Here is a 25,842-nt window from a genome sequence, read left to right as displayed (position 1 = left end):
TCCTTGTTAGCAGCTGTGATTGTAGTTGTTTTCTTGCCATTGAAAGGAATCTTTGGCTCTCTAGGTTAGCAGAAAGAGGCATGATTATGCAGTGGGCTGATGATGTATGACTACCCTTTGTCCTAATTTAGGTCAGTGGGATTTGTCTGTAGATTCTCATTCTTTGAAAATCTCATCTAGAGTATTGAAAGCACTTTGTTCTGCAGTGAGAAGTTAAGGTTCTTGTAATCTAAATGTTCATGAAAAATTCAGTCTATGTGACTCACTCAAAGGCTCAAAATTGGAATTGTGCAGAACAAGTGTGATGTGCAGCTAGTATGTGGGACTGGGAGACCAATATTCATATGCTATCTTTGTACTGAATTTAACCTTGGACCAGCCACGTGAATTGTTGCAAGAATTAACTGAGGGAATGGGGAAAATGGCTGGGATCCCATGGGGCTATTCTGCCAGCATTAGCTCCTCTATCATAACCTTTGTAGACAAGGGGAAGGTGGTTTTTTTATTAATTCCTCTCTGCTTCTACTGCTTCCTAGTCCCCCTCCTCCCTACTCTGTTCTTTTGTGTTTGCTGACCTAAAGGAACATGATTGGGGGTATTTAAAGATAGCTGTGTGTGGGGTAGAATGGGAAAGTTGCTTTCCTCTAGTGCAACTCTGCATATAGGATCCATGTGAATGAATGCTTCGTTGGGCTTCTTAGAGCATGGGTGGGATAAAAATGTCTTGGTAGACCTTTAGAAAGGTATAGAAATGCACTGCTTTCCTCAAGGGGTAGGCAATTATTTTTTCCATGGGGCCGCATAAGAAACAGAAAATATTGTGGAGGGCCGGGCCAAAAGGCTGAACTCAATTCTTCATAATAGGGGCTGATAAGTGACAGACAGGTGCACAGATCAACTTGGAATCAGTGGCAACAGTTCTGCATACAACACTATTTGGCACAAAGAATCACAGGCTTAACCTACCTGCATAGTTGTCCACTGTGACAATCAAGCAAGTGGGGAGACTTAAGTCCCTTGACCTAATTTTTTCATCGACTGGTGCTTTTGAAAGCCCCTCAGAAGCCGGCAGCCAAGGCAACCAGTTTCTGCGGGGCTTTCAAAGACGCCTCGCTTCCCAGCAAGGGGGGGGGGGGCGCTTTTGAAAGCCCCGCAGAAGCCGGCAGCAAGGCAACCAGCTTCTGCAGGGCTTTCAAAGACGCCTCGCTCCCCAGCAAGGCAGGGGGGCCAGTCAGGGGCGCTGGCCATATAATGCCCAGGTCTGGGCTAGACCTATCCTTTTTTAACTGATTTAAATTTGTTCAGAACCAATTTAAATGTTGTTTCTGTTTGAAACTGTAGAGAGATAAAGTTCTTTGAGCATGTAATCACTCTTTGCAGAATAACTGGTTATATGTTCCATAGTGAAGCCTTTCTTTTGTTTTTAAAAAGGGACACTACTGTAGGGGTACTCTAATAATATTAGTTCCTCACACATTTCTGAATGCCTTTGGCATGGCACATAAAGGTCAAAAATAATTGTGCTGTGTTTCTATCAGCTTGCTTGGAAAAGCCAGAAATGAGAAAATTCAGAACTGAAGAGAACTTAATATAAAGCCTGAGATGATTTCAGGGATGTATGATGTTGGTAAAGATGTTTAATAAGATACTTACAGAAGACATATCAGGTGTCTGTGGTTTGCTAGCAGTCAATTATAACTGAAGGAATATGGCTTGATAACACAGTGAGGAATTATTTTGGGTTACAGAGCCCTTGAATGGCACCTTCAAATCCTAATTTATAACTGAAGAAATATGGCTTGAGAATGCAGTGAGGAATCTTTTGAGTTGCAGAGCCCTTGAATGGCACCTCCAAATCCTAATTTACGAACAAAGGTGTGGTTAGTAAGATCTTGGAAGATGTGCAGCAACAATTCTATCTTTCTGGCTGTCCACCCTTATTTAGCCCACGGCACATTTGACTTACAGCCAGATTCCAGGTCATTATAGACCAAATCCATTGGCTGGCCTTCATTGTATCTGCTGTAGGGTGTGCACAAAGATTCTTGTCCTCCCAACAGAAAGTACTGATGCCTCAAGGGGATGCTGTGCATCTGCCGATCTGCAGTTTCTTCACACCATTGTAGAGTGAACAATAACGTGATGCCCTAGAGTTCTCTTGGGGGTTTTGTAATGTTATTGGCAAGTGTACTGAATCTCACTGTAAACAGCCCTTATTGCAAATATAACTTGGGCCTAATAACAGACACATGTGTTGGTGCATATTTTTAAATGGCCAAATTGGCTTTGTAGGGATGGGTGTTTTAAAGTTGGGTGTTTGCTTATTTTGACATCTACAGATTTATTTGGGCTCTAATTCAGCTGTTGATTTGTTTATTTGAACCCTCTGCCAATTAACCACCTCCATGGTATTGTGGAAATCTAGAAAGCTGAACATTCTTCCTTCGTATAGGTGATTAGGGGAGACTCATTAGAAAAATTCCCTTCCTGACTGTCAGTAAGGTTTGTGCTTCAAAGCTGAATGTCATGTGTTTTCCAGTGGTGTTAATTTTTTTTATTTTTGAAGGGTAGTTGTGTTGCAACCAAAACAACAGACATCTGTGTCACTTTTTTGGTGAGATCCTGCTTGATCTGGGGCCTCCAAATCCCAAAAGCTTATTTTATGATAATTTGGTATGTCTTGAAGATGATTTACATAGTCCTAGCAATCATTCCAGCTTGATAATGTTCACTTTTGCAAGGGTGAAAGGGCTTATTTGCACCAGGATTGGCATGCTTATTATTATACAAAGCATAGTAATGTTACATATGGTATCATTTTCTTTTTGCTTTTTAAAAACATGTTCATGCACTAGGCATGAATGTCCGGTTTCACATCTGTTTGCACTGAACTATGCATGTTGTTTCTCTAGCCAGCTGTGGAGATTTGTCAGTGGTCAGAACTCTTGTGACTTTGACATTTGAAGTTTTAAAATATTGCATTTCTGTTTAATTAACTTCAGATACTGAAGTCAGATCTTCGTCAGATCTTCAAGCTTTTACTTAAAATCTTGAGCTAAAATCCCCCCACCCACACAAAAAATGGAAACTAAAAGTTTATTACATTTGGTATTACAGAAGTTAATATCTTTGGTGGTACTTCATGCATTTGGGGTCCCCATATGCAATCAAGACAGAGATACCTAGGTAAAGCTTTTCTACTGAAATCAGCTTTGCAAATGTTTATCAACTTCCTCCGAAAACTTCCAAGGACAAATTAGTAATAAAGGAGGACTGAGAAATGATGCCTCTCCTTTCAGGTTATGCAAAGTCTGTAAGTCTGCAGCTGAATTAGAAATTGATCCTGTGGGACTTTCATCTCAGAGGGCCAAACTACACAATATGTTTTTTGGCAAGGCAGGTCCAGATTCCCCATAGCACGCAGCAGCTGCAGAGAATATAATTTGAAAAATCAGTGGGAGCTCAATTCAGCTCGGAATTATGGTATGGGGGAAGGAAGGACTTCCACCCCCACATCATTTTCCTGAGCCAAAACAACTTGTGACAGGCTTCTGCCAATATTTAAAATGACAGCTACTCTGTGGCTGAGGGGAACGCAAGTGAGGTCTTGGGAACCCAGGCTGAACTTGCCAAACAATGTATCATAGTTTTGCCTCAGTCCAGACTTTTAAGTACTGAACTCTTTCCTTTCTTATGAGACTTTTGCTCCTCAGTGATGGAGTTGTGTACTACCAGATACTATTAGGCTACTTTAGGGGAACTGGTGAGGAAATATTTGCTGTAACTACGGTCTTCAAAATGTCTGAAGTCAGAAGCTGTTCCTGTTTTTGAATAATTGTTGAAAAGTAAACCTGAATGGGATAGATCTGCAGGAATCTGTTCGCGTCTAATTTTAAATTAGAGAATGTCTGCTGAGGAGTGGGGGAGTAAATGCTGCTTGGTGTGATGTATGCTGTTGCAGAACATTGTACAGCTGTTCTTTTATTCTATATTGTTTTTATCAATGTGCTATATACTCTATAAAAATAAACCAAGAATGTTACTGTTGTTATGAGACTATACAAATCCAAAGAAATCAGCCACATCCCATTTTAGTGAGCTCATCTTCTAGCAGGAACCTTAACTTGTCTTGAATCAAGTAAACTAAGCCATTTGGCAAAGGATAGCCAAACAGCGGCATGACACTTGCACCTAACCATGCCAAGAAACAGTGCAAACTGTTATTGGAGCCATTTAGGGTGGGTGCATATTACAGATCCTATATGTTGGTTTATCCAAATATGAGCCAACCTGTAGAAAATATGTGGCTCAGACACAATGTTCCCAAGTTCACCCTGCTTCTGACATGCAAAATAATGTCTAAAATGGTTATTACTTTTCACACTCTTCAGTTAATTTGTTACATAGTTTAAATCCTATGAAAAGGAAGACGTAAAAAAATGAATAGGCAATATCAGTTTTTACGAGTGTCAGACTACAATTTAGAGATTTAATTACTACCTTCATCACTTCTAACTCTGTTGAAGTCAGTGGGCTTAGAAGGGTGTAACTCTGCTTTGGATTGCTCTGTCAATTTCCAACTTGTAAGTAAATATGGGTGAGATACTTCATGTGGGCCAAAATCCGAAGACCTACTTCAGACATGCCCAAGGGATTGGGTTTGCCCAATTTGACTTTTTAATTTTATTCCCCCTTGCATCTGTAAGTTTATTTGTACTACCCCAAATTGCTTTTGACTCCTCTCTGTTCTGATAGTTATTTGGCATCTGACATTTGATTCTGCTGTTCAAGAAACACAAGTCCAAAGCCTGCATGGGCACATGAAATTAGTTCTACAGATCTAGCAGAGATCCTGCTGAATTTTTCCTCAACGGGAATTCTTCCCAGCCTAATCTATTCTGAGTTGTCCGTGTCACAGAATAGAGGTACATGACTATTCTTTTTTTGCCCATTTTTTTGTTTTTTTGTCAGATTTTCTTAGGTGCACATTCAATGTGAATTTGGGTGTGCTTGTCTTTATGAAAATATTTAATATAAATAACACATCAGGCTTAATTAACATATACAAAGTATATACCAATTCTTATTGTATGTGCATCCCCACAGTAGATCGGTAGAAGATGTTGAATGGAAAGCTAAGGAATAAAGTACACAGCAGAGAAAGGGACAGTTATTCAAATAAGGTGAATAAGAATCAAAAGCAACCCAATGCTAAATTCTGGCATAAATAGCTTAGTTTCCATAGCTTCTTATACCTCACCTTTTAAGTTCATTATTATATAGACCAGAGAATATGGCAGAAAAAAATGTGTATGTACATTATGTGGTTGTTTTTGTAAAAACAGCTTATGGGCAAACAAAAGCAGGTGACCATGGATTTATTAGAAATAAAGTTCAATACTGAGCAACTGGTTGATTGCTGTGGTGACAACTTTGGTCTATACACAACTCTGGGTAATAGTGAAAGAATCAATAAAAGTTAAGGACTTTGGTTCCTTTGGGGCTAACAAGACAGCTGACTAGTTCTGGAGTCAGAACAGATGGAGGACAAAGATATGCTGACTAATGAAGGCCAAGGAACGGTTCTCAGTGTTTTGGCCCCAAAATGTGGTACTTAGTAATAACACAGCGAAAAAATAGTAATTTTAACTGATGTTGTTGTCTCTGTATTCTGTCCAGATAAAATCTTTTGATGAAGGAAGAATTATGTGACTTCAGCTACATTTTCCCCCCATCACTGCAACAGCAGTTCATTTATAATATTAACTTTTAGGCTTGTCTTTATTTTTCAGATCTTTTCCATGCACATGGCCTCTTTAAACTAGTAGGCAAAGACATGTGGATCATCACAACCTAGCACGCCTATTTTAAAGAGTGAGGAAGATAAGCCTTCAAGATTTATAGTACCTTAATTGGTTGCTCCAGGGGTCAGTGCTATTTGTTCTTTTCTTTGGCCTCTGTAGAAGAAAAGGGGTTCTACTATACTCATTCCTGCTATAGCTGCGCACTAGGATTTATCATGCTTGGCCTGGAAACCGCAAGTTGTTCCCTATGATCTTCTCCATGTGCCAGGTACAGAGACTGATCCGAGGTGATATCACAAGCTGCACGTATGCTAAAATTTCACGCTCCTTTAGGATATTGAGAGTCTGTTCCCTGGAACCAGCAAGTAGTTTCAGTTGTGATGCTCTTCGGCAACCAATGCAGTCCCCTCTGTTTTGTTGCTGCCAGAAACAGTTGTTAGCGGTAGCAGTTTACTCTTATTTGACTGCTGCCAATAGCAGTTTACTTTAGCAGTAGCAGTTTACTCTCATTTGACTGCTGCGTGCATTTTTTAATTTATACCTTCTTTTCTTCTCAGTGGTGACATTCTTCCCTCCTCTATTTTCATCCTTACAACAACTCTGTGAGGTAGGTTAGGCAAAGTGTGTGTCATTGGCTCATTGTCACCCAGCCAGCTTTCATGCTAGAGTGGGGAATTGAGCCTGAGTCTCCAAGATCATAGTCTGGCACTCTAACTGCCACACCACACTAGCTCTTGCCATGTGCATTTATCCTTTGAATTGTACCAAAATCCTATCTTCCTTCTCTTTTATGCTGAGGGTTTATTTATTTATTTATTTATTATTTGGGTTTATAAACCGCCCTCCCCCGAAGGGCTCAGGGCGGTGTACAACATGGATAGAGATAGATAGATAGTTTCTAATTACAACAACAAATAACAGCCAATCTGAAGGCTCCCATCTATTCTACCAGCTTTTTCACTGCCACTGTCTAATGTGTAGATAGGACACATTTTATCACTTACTGTATTTTATTATTATTTCCACTTTTCAGCAAGATTTGAGTGATTTCTTGAAAGGTCAGGCAGATGTTTCACTGGCTGTCCATACAGATTCTCAAAGTGGGTTGCTGTAAATGAGATGACAAAAAACAGGAAGAAACTTTAGCCATAGCTACCGGCCTGTCAGACAAACTCATCTCTATATGTAGCATGATTCCCTACTTAAAGTGCAGAAATTGCTGAGACTCAGAAGTACTAGTGGTAAATTAATGTGTAGATGCAAAAGTAAACAGGCTAGAAAGAACATGTTGGAACTAGATCTTGTCGTCAATGAAGAAGTTTCATGCTTTGACTATTAGAAACCCCACCGTAGCCACCTAGTTTCTAATACTGTTACAAACAGTATTCACCTGTTTTATTTAGTTCCTCTGTAACCATTAGAGTTAAAAAACAGGAATAATTAGTGCTGAATCTTCAGTGGTTTCTGTTGCCTACTGGAAATTTTAAAGGTTTGACGCTCCAGGTAATGAAAACACACAGAGATGTTGAGATTCATAGCTTATAGCCACAGAACACTTCATGATGACTGAATTCTTGCATGCAAACATATAAAATTTATGAGGGTCTTTGTGACATGTACCGTGCAACTCTTCCCTCATTTGATGACATTAGCCAAGGATCAGTTACTTGCATTGTAATGCATATGCTGTAATTGCAGTATGAAAGCAGTGTTCGTGCAAGACTCTCACATTTCTGTGAATCTACAAGCTGATCACATACAACGTCTGCTGCACTTAACGCCAAAATAATTCTTGAGTGTGCCTGGGAAGAGTGATAATCCAAAAGGAATGCAGGAGTGTAACTGGCAAAAAAGAGAAGGGGAATACTTTTGTAAAGCTTCAATTCATTCCCTTGTGTCCTCCTGCATGTGCATTGTCCCTGCTCTTTGCTCAGTCTATTATTCATCTATCAGTCACCCTTTCTCTCTCAGTGTCCAAATCCAAGCCAGACCCTCCCTTTCACTGCACTTTTCATGCAGGTCACTCACACTCCAGTACGCACATGAACACCCCCAACAATAAATCTCAGATTAATTAATTTTTTAAACAAAAAAAGCCTATTTGGTCTACTTTTTGAGTGCTCACTTCATTAGAGCAAGCATAAATCTCCTGAATTGTGCAGTTGAGAATGCAAATACCCAGGATTGGCTGCAAAGCAAAATTGGGCTCTATTTAATACGTGTGATTAATGTACTGCCCGGCAAAAAGTTGTGTGTTACTCTGTCTTGTGCTAAATTTCAGCCTACCAAATTGTGTAAATCTTCTGAATCTGTTGTCAGAAATGCCACATTTCTTCAAAGTGTCTCTATGGCCCTTCGCTACCATAATTTGTGTAAGTTGGTCCCAGGCTATACTGACAGAGCAGTGAAGAACACAGTTTGTCACAGAAAGCAATTTGTTAAATCTTTGCTTTCCATCATTGGCAAATACTTTTTTTCCTTAATGTTTCCTTGCATCTGATCTGTGAGGGGAGGAGAGAATGATTTTCTGCCTTGGGTTCTGGAAATGGGAAATGCACAATGAAGTTGTTCTTATCCTTGCTTGAAGCATCAGGTGTGTGTCTGTGTGTGTGTGTGTGTTCCTGCATACCTAAGAGGAACTGAATGTTCTGATCAAGCATCCTTTTCAAAAGGTTTCTGATGCAAATTTTCCAATAACAAACATCCTTTTTTAATCTGCATTTCAGTTATGGTACATGAAGTTCAGTGTTCAAATTCCAGATAAATATGCCACATATACTAGATCTCAGTGGCTTACTTCGTTTCTTGAAAGAGTACCTGTTTCAGAGTAAAACAATAATAAAAGAGCTTCACTAATTTCTTTGGAGCTACAGCTACCTGCATTTGTTTTTCAAAAGAAGGAAGGTAGCTAGGATATAGGATGGTATTCCACTCTTCTTGACAAAGGCTTCAGTGTTAATTCAGACCCTTCTGAATGCCTACATTAAGAGAAAACTGAACTAGTAGAAGATGGAACCTTATTTTTGGTTTAGTGATGGAAGGTTTTGAGGTAAACTTCTGAAATAAAAGTGATGGCTTCTTCAGGGGAGTGTTAAAAGTGCTGTCGATTTAGTAGAACTGATATATTGCTGTCACTCCTTGTTGCTATTAAATTGATTAGGAGTAGCAGTTCTAATTGATAGACATGGTTTGCATATCACATCCTTTCTTGCTCACTCAGTGGATCTGATTCATAAAAATATGAAGTCTTTTATTTTACTTCAATCCTGTACCCAATATTGCCATACTTCAAAGATCCAAGAGCAGCATGATGCATTGCCGCTTGGAGGTATCTGTCTGAGATTCATCTCATGGCTCTTGTCCATTTTTTGTCCTTATCAGGCTTAAAGATTCTTGTTGAGTGAATTAGCCTTGGAAGCAATTTGTAATTTCATGGTATTCCACAGCAGGCTTTGTGATGACAAGTATAGTGTTTGGAACCTGTTGCTATTTGCTCAAGTGAAATCACAAACTTTTTATGTCTTTTCCCTTCAAAGAATGTCAAGATTGGTGGAGCCAAGATTGTAGACGGAATGTTTCTCTGATCACCAATTGTTCTTGCAGCTGTTCCATGAAAAATCTTAGAGCAGTAGCTGACCTAGAACAGCTATCAGAAAATCTCCTGCAATCACAGCCTCTCATCATCAAGGTAACTTTGATAGTGTGGTATGCATGATAGAGGGTGATATATTCCTTAGGCTTATGAGAAAAGGTAGGTAGTGTAAATATCATTTCATCTACTCTCTTTCTCACAAGACAGGACAGTATCGGTCTTATGATGAAATGAAGCATTTTCAGTCCCTGTATCCTGATCTGATAAATTTTGTGGTACATGAAGATTCAGCTGGAGCGAGGAGCAGCTGTTCAGGGCAGGGTCTTCTATTTCACTTTTTCCGGTGAGTTTGAATGGAGTTCTGAAGCTACATCCTGCCTCTTTCTAGAGCTAATCTGACTGTATGCCCAGCTGAGGGACACGCAGTGATCTTCCAAAAGTCTGGGGGAAGTGGGGAGAAAACAGAGAGCCCCTGTAGATGTCTAATTCAGACTTGTAATGAACCATCTTGATCCAAATCTGCCTTATATTAAATAAGCAACACTTGGGACTGGTGCAGAAATCAACAATATCTGCAAAGAGAAAAGCCCCCCAAAAGTTGATCCTAGAATTACTTCCCGTGTACACTATCCTAAATAAACTGTCCACAATGAAACATGAACAATGAAAACCAATTCCAGCACTGGCGTATAATTTACAAATAACTCCAGTCACTCATAAACATAGATTGGCAAATTAAACACCGCAGTGCAGCTCACAAAGAAAAGTTGGCAACTATACTATCATGTAGAATAGAATAGAATAGAATAGAATAGAATCTTTATTGGCCAAGTGTGATTGGACACACAAGGAATTTGTCTCCGGTGCATATGCTCTCAGTGTACATAAAAGAAAAATACATTTGTCAAGAATCATAAGGTACAGCACTTAATCATAAGGTACAGCACTTAATGATTGTCATATAGGTCTAGTAAGCAATCAGGAAACAATCAGTAGTAATGAAAACATAAAATGTAAAATCATAAAATAAAATAAAATAAAATGTCAGCACAGGCTATAGTCATACAGTCATAAGTGGGAGGAGATGGGTAATAGGAATGATGAAAAAAAAAGTAGTGCAGTAATTATATATAATAAGTATATAATAAATGGTTTAACATTATGTCGAGGGAATTATTTGTTTGCTAACAGAGTGATGGCATTAGGAAAAAAGCTGTTCTTATGTCTAGTTGTCTTGGTGTGCAGTGCTCTGTGGCGACGTTTAGAGGGTAAGAGTTGAAACAGTTTATGTCCAGGATGCGAGGGTCAGTAAATATTTTCACAGCCCTTTTTTTGACCGTGCAGTATACAGGTCCCTCAATGGAAGGCAAGGTTAGCAGCAATTGTTTTCTTCACAGTTCTGATTATTCTCTGTAAGTCTGTGGTCTTGTTGTTGGGTTAGCAGAACCAAACCACACAGTTATAGAGGTGCAGATGACAGACTCAATGATTCCTCTGTAGAACTGTATCAGCAGCTCCTTGGGCAGTTTGAGCTTCCTGAGGTTGGCGCCCATGAAAGAACATTCTTTGTTGTGCTTTTTTTGATGACATTTTTTTGATATTAGGTGACCATTTTAGGTCATGAGATATGATGGAGACCTAGAAATTTAAAGGTCTCTACTATTGATACTGTGTTGTCTAATAGTATTGTGAGAGAGGAGGTGGGATGGGAGGGTTTCTCCTGGAAATCTACCACCATTTCTCTGGAGGTTTAAGTGTGTGTTCAGTTCTAGATTGTTCCAATTGGCACCAGGGCTAGTTGTTCAACCTCCGTCTGTATCTTGGTTTCATCGTTGTCTCCGAGATAGGACCAATCACTGTTAGTATCATCACCATGCAAATTTCAGTATTTTAACAGATGGATGCGTTTGAGGATGCAGTCATTGGTATACAGAGAGAAGAGAATTGAATTGAAGAGTACACAGCCTTGGGGGGGCCTATTACTCATTTACAAGTGTCTGATGTAATTTTTCCTAAGCTTCACCCTGCTGTTTCCTATCATTGGGAAGCTTGTGATCCCACTTACAAATATGCTCAGGTACTGCTAGCTGATTTAGTTTGGTTAGAAGAATGTCCGGTCTGATAGTATTGAATGCTGAACTAAAGTCAACAAAGAAGGACCCTTGCATGGGTCTGTGGCGATTCAAGATGCTGTAGGATATAGTGCAAAGCCATATTAACAGCATCGTCTGTCGATCTGTTTGCTCGGTATGCAAATTGCAAGGGGTCCAACAGTGGATCCGTGATGGTTTTCAAATGGTACATCACTAGCCTTTCAAAAGTTTTCATAACTACAGATGTTAGAGCAACTGGTCTGTAGTCGTTCATAAATCACAGTTGAGTATGGCAGTATGCTTTCCAGCTCACAAAGAAAAGTTGGCAGCCCTTCTCTCATATAGAACAGCTCACAAACTATGGCAGTACGCTCTCAAAAGAGCAGTCCATGAATACTTGAGTCACTCCTTTGTTATGAAAATTATTAGAGGTAATCTTGAAGCTTTAATCTGTAGTAAAAACAGCCAAACATTATCAAGTGCCTTGCAGAGTTTTCCAGATAGACTTGCCTTTCTGTAAAATACCTTCAGTGGGTACCCGGCTTGTTTCTTATACTGTGCATTAATAACAGTAAAATTAAACAAAATATAACCACAGGTCCTAGACATAATATTATTAAAGGGAGAAATACAAACTTATATTTACCACAAACTTATATTTACCAACGCTTGGATGATGTTGCTAATATTTGCTGTGCTGCTAGCTCACAATGTCCTTATCTAATCTTAAAGCTACCCACTTAAATAATATGTGTTTTAATAAGACTCAGCTGGGACTGTGTAATTTTATAGTAGTCTAAATGAGTCCTGACACATCCCATTAGGAATTCAAACCTTTGGAAAAAATAATTCCACCAGTCACGAAGCTAGGCGGGGGGGGGGGGGGCACACACTGGGTGCACGGTTTTGGGTCACGTGGGGGGTGGAAAATTCCCCCCTCCCCCTCCCCTCCCCCCCTGCAGCACTTCCCCCACACACTTACTTTAGCAACCCAAGCAGGCTAGAGAACAGGCCTGCCTGTTCTGGTGGGAACTACATTTCCCAGGGCGGACGTAATCTTCCCCCTTGCGGCACCCCCCACACACTTACTTTAGCAAACCGAGCAGGCTGGAGAACAGGCCTGCCTGTCGCCTTCCGGGTTGCAAAGGACCTGGTGGGAACTACATTTCCCAGGAGACCCTGGGAAATGTAGTTCCCACCAGAACAGGCAGGCCTGTTCTCCAGCCTTCTCGGTTTGCTAAAGTAAGTGTGTGTGTGTGGGGGGGGGGGCGCTGCTCGGGGAGTGTGAAAAAGCCAGAGTGCGCACCGGGCACACTCTGGGCCAGCTACGCCTCTGAATTCCACGACTGTAAATGAAATAACATTCTAATTGTGATAAGCGTCGTTCCAAATTGGCTTCCATGTTGTTCAATTCCAGCATAGCTATAACAAAAAATCTTAACTGGTTATGATGGGTTTTCCGGGCTGTGTGGCCGTGGTCTGGTGGATCTTGTTCCTAACATTTCACCTGCATCTGTCTGGATAAAGTAGAATGTGTTTTTTACCTCTTTTCTTACATTAGATCTCACAAGGAATTCCTGAATATTTTAGTCTGTCTGAATTCCAGCAAGAGTATTTCCTGGCTTCCTAGAATCTCTGATATGAGTGGCCAGAATGTACATAAGCAAGTGCTTTGATTTTATAGCTTAAGAAATAATAAGAAAAACCAGTTTAGTCGTCTTAGTAAACATCAGTGATGGCCCCGGTATAACCTGAGTCCTAGTCAACGCTTGCTGCAGCAATCTCCTGGTGATTTTTGGATTCATCCAAGTCTCCCATTATGGATGGAATCTGTCAACCCCCCAGATCTTGAACAGCACTCTACTCCCAAATTTTAATGGCTACATTATTTGCATTGAATTTTTGGGACTAAGCAGCCTAAAATGAATCACTGCACTGCGGCAGATCATAGTTTATTAATATCTCTGCGTATGTGTGAGAAAGAGGGAAAGTGCAATCAAAGGAGGCTTTAGTCGTCCAGAGGTAAAGGTTTTTTTAAAAGGCAGTGATGGCACCACAGTCACTTATCTTTAAATCATTATTGAGGAATGAGATTGCTACATGGTAGCTGGCTTTGCAGCGATCACTTTGGTGGCAATAAAGATGTGCAACTCCTAGTTCAACTTTTGTCTCTTCAGAGCTACGAATTTAATTCTTAAGTCTTTTCTGTAGAGGATTAGTTAAATAGGCCAGAACCAGAAGAACCCATAGGTAAAAGATTATATCATAGCTATACCTGAAAATCAACAGTATTGAAGATTATAGTTATTAATTTTCCGGAGTTGGTTCTCCCCTGGTACAGTTCCCCATTTTGCTCTCACTGCAGCTGCAAATTAAAATGTGACAGCCTTTACATGGAAGTTCACACCTTTTCATGTGCACTGATCCCAAACCTGTTTTGAGTCTGATCTTCCTGGAAAGATTGTACCAAAGCAGATTTAGGAAATGGTTCCATGAATAGAGAACATCTGGAAAGGTAAGTGACCACGGGACTACTCCAGGAAGAAGCCCTATCCCCCACCCTAAAAAACCCATTGCATTTTCTTGAACATTCACAGGGACATCATGTTGATGCCAATGTGGAGAAGACCCTGATTCATGTAGCACTCACCTTTCACGTCCCAAGGCAGGTAGACGGGCCTTGCACTTGGCACCCTTTACATGACTTGGTTGAAGGAGAGAATGCAACTGTTTGCTACAAGAACATAATAACTTTATACTTGGAATTAAATTCGGGCATGCCATGTTTGTGGAATACAATGTTCTGTATCATTCAGTTCTGTTCCCACTGTTTGAACTTACGATGGACAGACACTCTGGGTATAGGATATCAAACTGTGAATCATGATAGGTCCCCACTCTGGGATTTCTAAAATGTATCACTACCCTCCCTTTTCCTGGAAGGATGAATAGGCTGGGAATCCTAAAGCCCCTTGTGGTTTTTGTTAACATTGGACAAGGTGACCTTTATTTCCCTTGTAGGATATATAGTTTTATAAATGAACTTGTTTTTTTTCCCCAGAGTTTTCAAAATTATTGTTATTGTTTGCATCAACTATTTGGTTCCTTGACCACGTTGTTCTCTTGGGAGAAGATAAGCGATCTGAATTTAATTCAAGGAATCCCAGTCTCTGTAAAATTATACTATACTAATTTTTATTTTACTCCTGCAAAATGAGAATTTTTGCTTTCTCTCTCACAGGACAAATAGCAGCTCCAGGGTGGGAGAGCAGGGTTTGGTTTGGGAAATGGTATAAGAAAAGTTAACCATTCCCCACCCCACCTCCACCCCCGGTCATGATCCTAATCTAAATTCAATACCCCAGTGACTGCTGTCTTAATGAGGGGGAATCCGGACTGCAGATGTCCAGAGTCACCACTAGCTGGGTCTGGATGTAAAGATTTTTGAAATAGCTTGGATCTGGGCAAAAATGTTATTGTATAATATTGTGATTTCTCTCTATAATCTATAGGAAAAAACCTCTGAATAAAAGTCAGATTATAGAAGAGATTTTCCCCATTTTCTCTTCATTGGGGTTCCCAAACTCTCTTTCCTTGGAAAGCTGTTTTCTCATCCATCAAACAAAACTTCAGGATAAGGTGAGTGTTTTAAAGACACTGTCCACCTTTAGGTCACATGCATTCCAACATGCCGAGGACTGGAAGTATCCTGTGTGTTCTCAGAAGTGAGGCATCAGCATATGATTTGCTGAACATAAGGACAAATCTGTCCCTGTGCAATAGACCAGTATTTGCATATTACATAAGTCTTGTATAAGATTTTGCTGTTTTCTGAAACCTCTTCTACGTAACACCTGTGAAGGTATCTCTCTGTAGTGTTCTGAGGTGATGTGTGTTATGCTTCTTCCTTGCCTTCCTTAGCGTTCCCTACTTATTTTGCTGCCACCAAAGGCTCTTGCCTTAGACTTCTTAGCTGAATCCAAAGAACAGGATGGCTTAGCCATATTTGGAAGAATGACAGAATATACAGTGGTTGGGTTGGGGATGGCTCTGAGGTAAAAGGGGATCTTTTAAATAAAAAAGTTGTTTTCTTCTGAACATAAATGGAGCGTATTTAGAACTGTTTCTGAGTAATGGTTTCAGTAAAGCTCATAAACGTAATGCTTTCAGATGGTCCATCTCTTCTTTCTCTAAAGTTCCTTAAATAGATCTAGCCACAACGTCTTGTTTTCTCACTTGCCACTTAGGCTGGTAACTTCCACAAAGAATACAGATTTCTCTCACACTTCACTCTCTTCATCCACTCAACTGTCTTCCCCACACACTGAACGAACTCTTCTGAACAAACCAGACAGCTCCATTCTCTATAGCAACTTTTGAACCATAACCCATCCAGCTCCTCTCTTTCTTACTCTGGCTTTTATTTTAACCCATAGTAAAACACACACACACACAGTTAAAACACAGAAATAAAACACACACAAAATATTTACACAGCAAAACACCACATTTTGTGTTAGTTCTTTGTGTAAAGGATTTCATTCTTTGTATCTCTTTTTCCTAGTATGCCTTGTAGCATATGTACCTTGGTGAAAGATCAAAGCAGGTGGTGCAACGCAGGACTTTGTGTTTCCTGGTGTCTTGTTTGCATTCTCTGAGCATTAATTTTTTGTGTGCCTTGTTTCTCATTATCTACCTTAAAATAGTGTTTGTATTTTAATTTACTTAATTCTGTAACTTTCAGAACTACATGTTACCAACCTCTGCTACTGAACCACACCATCCACTGAAGTAGTGATGATTACATATTTTTCCTTACTCCCTTCTTGTGCTCTAACCTCCTTCCCCACAATTTTAAAAAACTCCTTAAATGAGGTAGCCGGTAATAAATATTTTACATCTTTTTATGTATGAGTGATGGTCAGGGTGCCATCCTAGAATTTGGGGCTTTTGGGTTCAGTTCAGGATTCTGCCACACATTCCCTTTGTGATCTTGGACTCTGGTATTCCTAGTTATATATTCAGTGCAATTTGATAGTAATTCTTGCTGATTTCTATACTGGAAAAAAACTATATTGTATAAAGCTGCTTTTGTGGTAGTGAAACTTCTGACATTGGGGGATAGGACTGTAATATGCCCACATTGGGGTTTATCCACATTATATTTCTCCTTATAGTAGTTTTTGCCACCATCTTTCTCTGATCTTGGGCTGTCAATTCTAGTCAGTGTTGCTAGTGCTTCTTCCTTGTTTCTTTGGGTAGTTGCCAATGGAGCATTTTCGCAGAAGGATTTTTTCCCTGCTTTTTCTCCTTCCAACTTTAGCTTAACATTCTCTACAGAAATGCTACTCCGAAGGGATAAGAGACCCTTAGAAACCGCATTGTGTGTGTGTGGGTGTATTTTAGATTGCAGCAGATGGGAGAAGTTGTGCCTAATGAAACAGTTCACTGACCCTCAGGCCATGTTTTCATGGAGATAGGAGCGAATACAAGGTACTATCTCCTGCCTTGGATACAGGCTGCTCTTGCAACCCAGGAAGATTCCTGCAGTGATTGCTTCCTGTGGTTGCTTTTCCATATGGCAGAGATGTGTACATATGGAGCAATTCCAGCAACTGTACCACGCTGTCAAGTTCCAGACAAATGGGTGGTGGCAGTCAATCCCTATGTCTTTCTCACCATGGATAAGATCAGTGGTAAGGAGCAGAGACGAAAAGCACATAGATGCAACACTGAGCCTCAAGTTTAGTTTATTTGATTTGTACCCTGTACTTTCCCAGCAAAGTGGGCTCAGGGCAGCTTATAATAACAGGCAATAATAGATACAATATAGATAATATTTAAAAAGTAATTAAAATAATATCCTAATCTAAAATATGTGGCACCCTAATATAATTTGCAGCATTAATTTTTAATACAAGGGTAGCTGTCTCCTATATGATGATATTTGACCACAGCATCGCAACAAGGGGAGATCAAAAGGTGGGGTGGATCTAAAGGTTCAGCTGGAAAAAATGGAGAGAAACAAAGGAAGGAAAAACCAAGAAAAAGGGAAAGGAAGAACGGGACAACTATCATGTAAAACTACTGCTGCCATCAACCCTAGGTTTGGCAGGACATCTTATCTTAGAATTCCCGCAGAGCTGTGAATATAAAAGGAAAGTGGCCTACATATAGAGAGTTGTTGAATTTTCAAGATGATCAATGTGCACATAAACCTATGAATGATTTAAAAGATATAACCAACAATTGGTTCCATTATTATCAACTGTTAGAAAGACTTAAAGGCCCCTTCCGCACATGCAGAATAAAGCACTTTCAATCCACTTTCAATGCACTTTGCAGCTATGCAGAATAGCAAAATCGACTTGCAAACAATTGTGAAAGTGGATTGAAAGTGCATTATTCTGCAGGTGCGGAAGGGGTCAAAGATGACTATTTTAGCCCACAAATGTTAGCTTTTGAATGCAATCTTTGTACAAATGATGACAAATTGATCACCAAAATGTATAAGATGTTATTAAAATGCGATATAGAAGATGAGGTAGTTAAATCGATAATGATTAAATGGTCTAGAAATTTGGCCATGACATTCTGATGGAATAATGGGAAAGATTGTGGAAGAATGGTTTAAAATTTTACAGCATGTTACAATTTGAAAGAAAATTGTTATAGAAATTATGTATAGATGGTATTTAACACCAAAAAATTTGGCAAAGATGTATAAAGGTGTGTCAAATAGATGTTTGAAGTGTCAACAAGAAGGGTCTTTTTTCATATGTAGTAGCCATGTAAAGAGGCCAAGACTTTTTGAGACATGATACTTAAGGGAATGAAAAAGATTTTGAAAATAACAATTTTGAAACAACTTGAGGCCTTTTGGGGCCTTTTTGGGAGGCATTTCCTAAGCAATTTAGAATATGTATATGACAACTGCAGTAAGGACTGTTCATGCACAAAAATGGAGAGACAATAAGACACCAACCAAAGAAGACTGGATTCTGAAAGTTACAGAATATGTAGAAATGACACAGTTGATGACATCATTATGAGATGACAGTTTGGACAATTTTTCAGAAAACGGGAAATCCTTTACCGAATACCTTTTGAAAAACTATTCAAATGAAGAAGTGGTGGCAGGTTTTGAAACCTAAAGAAAACAGTAGAATGTAATTACCAAGGCATTTAAGAAAAATCAATCGAATAATTTTTTTAATTATATGAATGAATCTAGAGAACTGTTAATCCAGGTGAGATAGCTAGAAGTCACTATTTGCGGTGATATGCTGCTTTAATAAAAAAAAAAGAATCCCTGCACAGCTAAGCCAGCCCCCACCCCCACCCCCCGAGCATGTGTCTGTCTAGAAAGAGAATTGCACCAGCTCAGGGTCAGCACCAAAAAGGCTCATTGATGACAGTCAGATGAATTTGAGGCCAGGGATTACCAAGGAGTTGTTACCAGATGAGTGTAAAGTTCTCTAAGGGGTGTATTGGGAGAGACTGTCCCAAAGATACGAGGGTCCCAGACTGTTTAGAGCTTTACATTGGCAAGATCCTTAGATGACGGTTATGGGCCTACTCTGTTCTGGTTGGTTTTTGATAATGATCAGTTCTATAGTAAACACTCGTATCTCTTGTATCTTTCTTTTATTGCTTCTGCTTTTCCATGAGAATGCTCATGAAAGGGAAGGGAATAATTGAAGTTCCTTCCATATATTTTTCAGACATACAGGCTGCAGAGCACCTTTGTGGTTGGAAGTGGTCGGCTTACCTTAAATGCTGCTCCTTCATCTTTGTGCAGAGAGCAATGCCAGATGCTGGTGGTAGAACTGGAAGCCGGGGATGTTGGTGAGTACTGTCCTGTGACCCTTGCTGATGTTATACTGAAGCATAGGGATGGCCCATAATGTTCTGTGCCCTGTTTAATGCTACATCTTGTACCCAATGCACTAGGGAAAAAGTTAAGCCATGGCTATACCAGATGGTAATTGTGCCCAGATAAATGTCCTAAGTGTCATTATGCAATAGAGAAGAAAATGTATTCCACGCCCTGTCTGTTTGGGAAAAACATGAACTCTGTGTACACAATATGGTCTAGATTGGTGCTTCCCATTCTGGAACATTGCCTTGCCATTGTGGGAAGCTTGCTGAAAGGCATCAGCTTCGTTTGCTGCAGTCAAAAAGGCAAACTATTTAAACAAAGGGGCAAATGTGTGGCAGAATGGTTCTCTGCTGGTATCCATGGCATCTTTTCTTTGAGCAACCACTGCATTCTTCTTTGCCCCGCTTGAGAGCAGAGATGCACAACTGAAAAATGAACAGAAAACTACTCTCGGTTAAGCCGGCTTCATTCTGGAAACAGCTGTGTTAGCCTGTTGGAACAAATATGGCAGACACTCTCTGGCACCTTGAACATTTAACAGCTGTTTTATGGAGCGACCTTTTGTAAGGCAGTGCCACATTTCATCTAATAAAATAGGTTCTCGCTTGGGAAAGTTTATGTCATCGTAAACTCGTTGCACTCTTAAAGTACCAATGGATTAATTGTTGGTAACGGTTTAGGACACTGAACAAAGAAGAGGACTGATTTGGCACAACACATTTGTTAATCTTTACATTTCTGCATTATATCGTAGTGCAGGGTTCAGTGTTGAGAATGCTTCTGTTTTCTGTGGCCTACAATATAGGCCTAAAGGGGTAATCAGCAGTTCTTTTTGAAAGATTGTGTTTTTTATTACCATGGGAAAAACTGACTCATAACACTAAAGTCAAACCATGTAAATAAATATTGGCATGAGACAAATTCATGGAAGGGATAGCTTGCCAAATATGTTGCCATTTTAAAAGTAATATTACTAGAGAACAGATTAATGCAATATCTTTGCCTTTCCCACTCTGAAGGCTTTGCAAACATGGAATATTGGACAACAAGTTTTAATTCTGTGGGATCTGAGCCCACTGTTGTTTGTGATGGATCTGCCAGCTAAAATGCTTGAGAAAGGAGCCAGTTTCCATATGAGAGAACTACGCAATCCAAGACAAGGAAGCAGAATACAGAAGAGATAAGGATGATGTAGCCGGAATTTCCAGGGATGTGTTTTTCCTTATTCTGCACATCTGCAGTGAGGAAGGCTGTGCACTTTAAAAGGGCATCTTCAGCAGACCTTCAAGATAACGTGGATCCTTCCTTAAATGTATCAGAACCCAAGCTGGAGGAGTCCAAGATCTTTCTGTTTTTTATAAAGTTGTCCTGGAAAGTCAATGGAAGGGTTTGGGGATGGGGGAGGATCTGAAACATACTCTTTGTGACCACTGCTGTTCTTGACACTTCAGAGGGAGTTCTTACTAAATACTTCTTTCTAGACGTTCTGAAGTAGTGTTATCCAGGCTGTTTATTAGTCTGTCTCTGGGTCACGTCTACAAAGGGAGCAAGTTACTGAAATGTAGTCTGAGTCCTCCTAAGGACACAACTGCAGGAGTAATCTGTTCTGATTCTGTGTTCTAGCCTGGGCACAAGGATTTCTTCTTCAGCTGCAGCCTTTGCCATTATGTGATGATCCTTCTGCATTATCACAGTATCCCAGCATAATTCTTTCCAGTAAAAAATCCACTATGTTTTCTCCCCTAATAATCATCTGGTGTGACTTTATGTAGTCATCCTTTTCAGTATACTGTATATGTGGGGTTTCTATATGTGACAAGGAAAAAGCACTATGCAAGCACTCGATCCCTTTTCATTGTTATTGCTTCCCTACACTGGATCAATTTAATGCCAAATCTACGATTTTTCAAAATGACTAATCATTTGGATGCTTGGTACAATTGGCTGCAGGGCTGGTGTTCTTTTTCTTTTCCTTTCCTTTCTTTCCCAGAAAGTACTGAAAATGATTCTTCTGAAAATTAGGCATTTTTGAAGGTACCCCAAATGTATCTACCCTGTGGTCTGCTGCAGCCATTTCCACCTAAGCCTAAGAAATGATGCTAGTAGATTTCCATGCATATTTTGCTTGAATCCTCTTGTTTAAAAATGCTGATGGGTGGAGACTTTAATTACTGTAATTAAAGGCAGGGTTGTAACAGGGTGTTGTTAAGGATTGTGTTATGTGTATGGTTGTGTGGTGTTCCCCTTCCCCTGTGTTTTGTTGTTTTCTTGAGTTTTAATCCATATTTTAGAATGCACGTTGAGTATCCTTGAGCTCCTTCCAAGCTTCTCTGTCCAGGGCCTTTAGAGAAGATCAGTTTCAAGCATGTGCTGTCTACAATTGTAGTGGTGCTTCCCAAGGGTTCCTGGTTTATTAAGATAATTTACAGATGTGTCAGGCAGGCTGAAGTCAGAGCTCAGCAATGAGGGCTGGGGCATCCATTTGAACATGTTTATATGCTATTGGGGATTTTTGAAAAGAGTTAACAGTGCAACTTTTCAGACAATACGAACATGTTTGTTTATAAAAAGAGCTCAGTTTTAAGGAAAAGGCTGAAACAATCTATTTTTTTGTTGCTAGAAAATTTAAGTTGAATATATTAATAACCATATTGCAATAGCAGTTGAAGGCCCCTTCAGAAACAGAGCCCAATTCTTTTGAGTTCTGTGCCAAATTCTCCTTGTTTAATTTTAAGCATTCTGCTCATCAGATGCACCTAACTGACTTGTAGGCTGTGATGGGAGATTAGTTTCTTACTTTGAAATTGAAGGTTTGTGTATTACGAAGATCAACAAATAAAATAGGGGGCAGCTCTCTGGAGACTTGGCCCTTTGAAGGTTTTCAATGTGCCTCCTTCTCCAGCATTTCTTTTTACCAGATGGCTAATTTTTGCTTCAACCACCCCATGTTTTCCCTCTTCCTTTTCTGTATGTTGGAAACTCTCGCACTTGATTCTTGCCAGCATGTCTGACATCAGCATGATAAGCTTTGAGGAGTATCTGCTAACAGCATGTAGAGTAAGACTGGATCCTGTTTATTGTGAGCTGAAGCAAATATTCCTAACCCCTCCCCGCTCCCCCCCCCCCAAAAAAACAACAACCCAGTACAACCTACTTTATTCCCTGAAATCATGCTCCTAAGGGCTTGGTGGAATATCAGGAACAGAATAATGGTGCAAAGCGAAGGTGGGTAGGTCAGTCTGAAATTGCAGGAGGGAATCAACTGTCCCCAGAAATATTGCCTGCCAGCAGAACATGGTTAGGATCCAGGCTGCAGAATTTGCCTTTTTATTAATCCTAAACAGGTGAAAAGCACCTGAATTTATAACAAAGTTACAGAAAATCATCCTGATCTCATTTGATGAAGACAGTTAAGCAGTGCGTGAAAGGCCTGAATAAGTTAATAGGAGTCTGAAATTTACTTATTTTGAGTGCTTAAAAAAAAACATTTTGAAGAAAGCAACTTTATTTTGGTTTCTAGGTTTATCCAGATCTGTTGTGGCCAAGGATGGCTATTTTTTTAAAAAAATAGTTTGATATGGACAATATTTCTAGTTTGGTAGTAAAATCCCTGCGCTTAGAGAATTGTTTCAGTCATGCCGACAGCTAATAGCAAAAGGGTTTTTAAAAATCCTTCTTTCTGCCAACCTCTTGAGAAAGCTGTGGCTTTGCAGGCCAGCTTGTGCGTGTGCTGTATAAGCATTCTCATAAAATATTTTTTTTCTCCTCAAATGAAGGTCAGGAAATCGTCTGTTAGACAAGGGAGAATGAGTGTTCTGCTAACAACTGGCTTTCCTGTGCACTCTGTCTTTCCACAGGCTTTTGTCTTTGTATCTAGGAGGTACTGTGCACATGGCCAAGCCTCACTCCCTCTGGAGTTTACCTCATTTGTTTTCAAACTTCCAGTACATTTTCTCCCTCCCCTTCCCCAAGCAACAAGGAATTAAAAGCAGAAGTAATTGCTCAACAAGAACCAGAGGTCCAAGTTCTCTGATCTGTATCTGATTAAGACCATTTCATCTAATCACAGCTCTTCATGGCTAATCTGAAATGCCAGCCACCATTCTAGTGCATGCTGTAGCACCTGTCTGTGTCTGTCCCGACAGTGGTTAGAGGAATAATAATGTCCTTTCCAACAATTACTGCAACCTTGGAGAATATGCTTGGAAAGGAATCTTCAGGAAGACAGTTGTCTTATGAATTAAAATTTTAGCAAGTCTAATGATTTGCTCTAAATCTATGAACAAGTCAGCTATTAGAAAAAAGAAATAAAAAGTTCTTCAGAGTAACTCATGTCTATGATGCAGTCAGAAGGAAGCCTGCGATAAGCATGATGTGTGAACTCTAGAAAGTTGGACAAATTCCAGATTTGGTAATGAAATATGTGTCACATACTTGGTTACAAAACATCTCAGCAGAAACTGACTGTCTACAGTCACTGGCTTGTGCTGTTTCTCACTCCTCTGCAATCTTTTGATGCTTTTCTGTTGCATGATACTAATTCTTTCTTGCCCAAAACATTTCAGTTTTCATATGTGCCCATAGCTACATACCTTGGCTCATTTTCCATCCCTCATTCATGTGTCGTCTGCTATGCCAAACTGCAATTAGGTTAATGTCTCAGCTCACAATGCATTCTTATCTCCTGTTACTGGGATCCCAAAGGTGGGCCTTCCTTGGTGTCAGAGGATTGCTAAAGTTCACCTGCCAAGATACAAAGTTTATTTCCCAGTTTCTCTTTACAGTGAGAGGTTTTTTTTCCTATGAACAAATCACTTTGCTGTGGTGAATTGACTTGATATGGCATAATGGCAAGAAGAAATGAATAGGGTGGGGACAGGCTTATTGATCATAAGGTGATTAAATGGAAGGCTGTCTCTGTTGCCTAGGTTCATTCTCTTACCCTTCATTCAAATGCACAGCTTGTGCTCAAGTGACTATGGTGTTTCTCACAACTGCAGATTTTAGGCCAGTTCCAAAAGTTCAATGCAACATTTGTGCAAAGTGTAATCAAGTGGTTTTCTGAGTTTTTCCAAGCAGCTGTAGGGAGAATGTGGGTTTTCCAGGTAAATAATGTGGAAAGATGCAGTGTGACCTACTGTTTTCTACTCCTCTAGGAAGAGGACTCCAAATTTTAAAAGAAAGGGGTAGTTGTAACGTGTAATTTCAGCAAGAATGTGTTACAGGTTGGAACCTTTTTGGCCTGCCACGTGGTCAGCACCCCAACCATTCATCCACTGCACTTCAGTTTCTGGGCACTTGTAACCCCTCCCCCATGACCAAATCTGAGTGTCAAGATACCTAGCTGCTTTGTAGCAAATGAATGAGAAGGCATTTAAATCTCAGAGTATTCCTTTTCCCCCTCTTTATAGATTATATATAGGGGAATATGCAGTTCAGGGAAATCTAAAAATTGTGACTTTTAAAAGAAAATTATTTTATTGAGTGTGGGAAATGCTGGGCTTTCCTATTGCTTTTAAGACTTGAATAAATTAACATTATTTGTCCATGCACGGAATATGGATAAAATGGCTCACTGTTGTATATTATAATGGCTCAGGGCTGAATGGGAAATAGTGCCGTATTTATTGGACAAGCACAAGCACCAAATTATACAACTTTATTTCACTTGCAATGAAAGAATGTAAATATGCAATTAATGCAGAGTTTCATGGAGAATTCTAAATTAATATATTGCAACTTTTTGTATATACTTGGGAAATGCCTGTAAAGAATGTAAATTAGAACTATTTGTTTGAGGGTGGGGGATTTTTACCTTTTGCAATTAAAAACAACTGTTGATGCATTTTCCTTTGTAGATTTTCTTCTCTATCATTATTGTGACCTATTGCTTATTTTGTAGATTAATAAAACTTGTGGGATGGGGGTTAGAATTCTTTGCAACTACACTTTTCTGTTTAGTTCTGAAGAGGCAAAGTGATCATGCAGAAATAAAGGGCGGGGGGTGTCTAGTTTCTTTGCTAAGGAATCCTGCAATGTGTACCGTAAGTATAACACATTCTGAAAACTAAACCAAGCTGCATGAAATTATTAGCTGGACTCTTTCTAACTAGTGTTTGTCTGCCTCTTCATTGAATTTGGAAATGTGTTGGTAAAGGTAGGTGTCAGAAAACTGCTTATCAATGTTTTCTGCCAGTGGGTGAAAACTTCTGTTTTTGTTTAGCATTCCCTCACTGATCCTCCTTGCTGTTTATGTGTTTTATTAGCTGTTTTAAATTATGTATATTTTTAAAGCTTATTTTAATATTTTGATTGTTTGCTGCCTTAGGACCCTACATTGGGTGGAAAGGTAGCATACAAATTTTATAATAAATACAAATATCACACAGTTAATAGTGAGAAGGCATCACGAACAAGGTGTCTTCTTTACTGTAATAGGAAGATGGATCCCTGGCCCCAAAGTGGTCTGGC

General features: G+C 39.6%; 1 protein-coding gene across 2 annotated transcripts in view; it reads left to right on the top strand.

The window, feature by feature from the left end:
- The window catches only part of LG05H6orf89 (linkage group 05 C6orf89 homolog), a 30,826-nt gene extending 5,610 nt beyond the window's left edge, over positions 1–25,216 (top strand). For both annotated transcript variants that reach the window (XM_048498344.1, XM_048498343.1), the window contains exons 4-8: positions 9,341–9,492; positions 9,600–9,739; positions 15,002–15,128; positions 19,214–19,337; positions 20,391–25,216. In XM_048498344.1, coding sequence (XP_048354301.1) covers positions 9,341–9,492; positions 9,600–9,739; positions 15,002–15,128; positions 19,214–19,337; positions 20,391–20,476 — 629 coding nt within the window. In that variant the 3' untranslated portion in view covers positions 20,477–25,216. The remainder of the gene's footprint in view (positions 1–9,340; positions 9,493–9,599; positions 9,740–15,001; positions 15,129–19,213; positions 19,338–20,390) is intronic.
- The last annotated feature ends 626 nt before the right edge of the window (positions 25,217–25,842 follow it).

Source organism: Sphaerodactylus townsendi, linkage group LG05, assembly GCF_021028975.2.
Source record: "Sphaerodactylus townsendi isolate TG3544 linkage group LG05, MPM_Stown_v2.3, whole genome shotgun sequence".
Classification (NCBI taxonomy): domain Eukaryota; kingdom Metazoa; phylum Chordata; class Lepidosauria; order Squamata; family Sphaerodactylidae; genus Sphaerodactylus; species Sphaerodactylus townsendi.
This window is presented reverse-complemented; position numbering and strand designations above follow the sequence as displayed.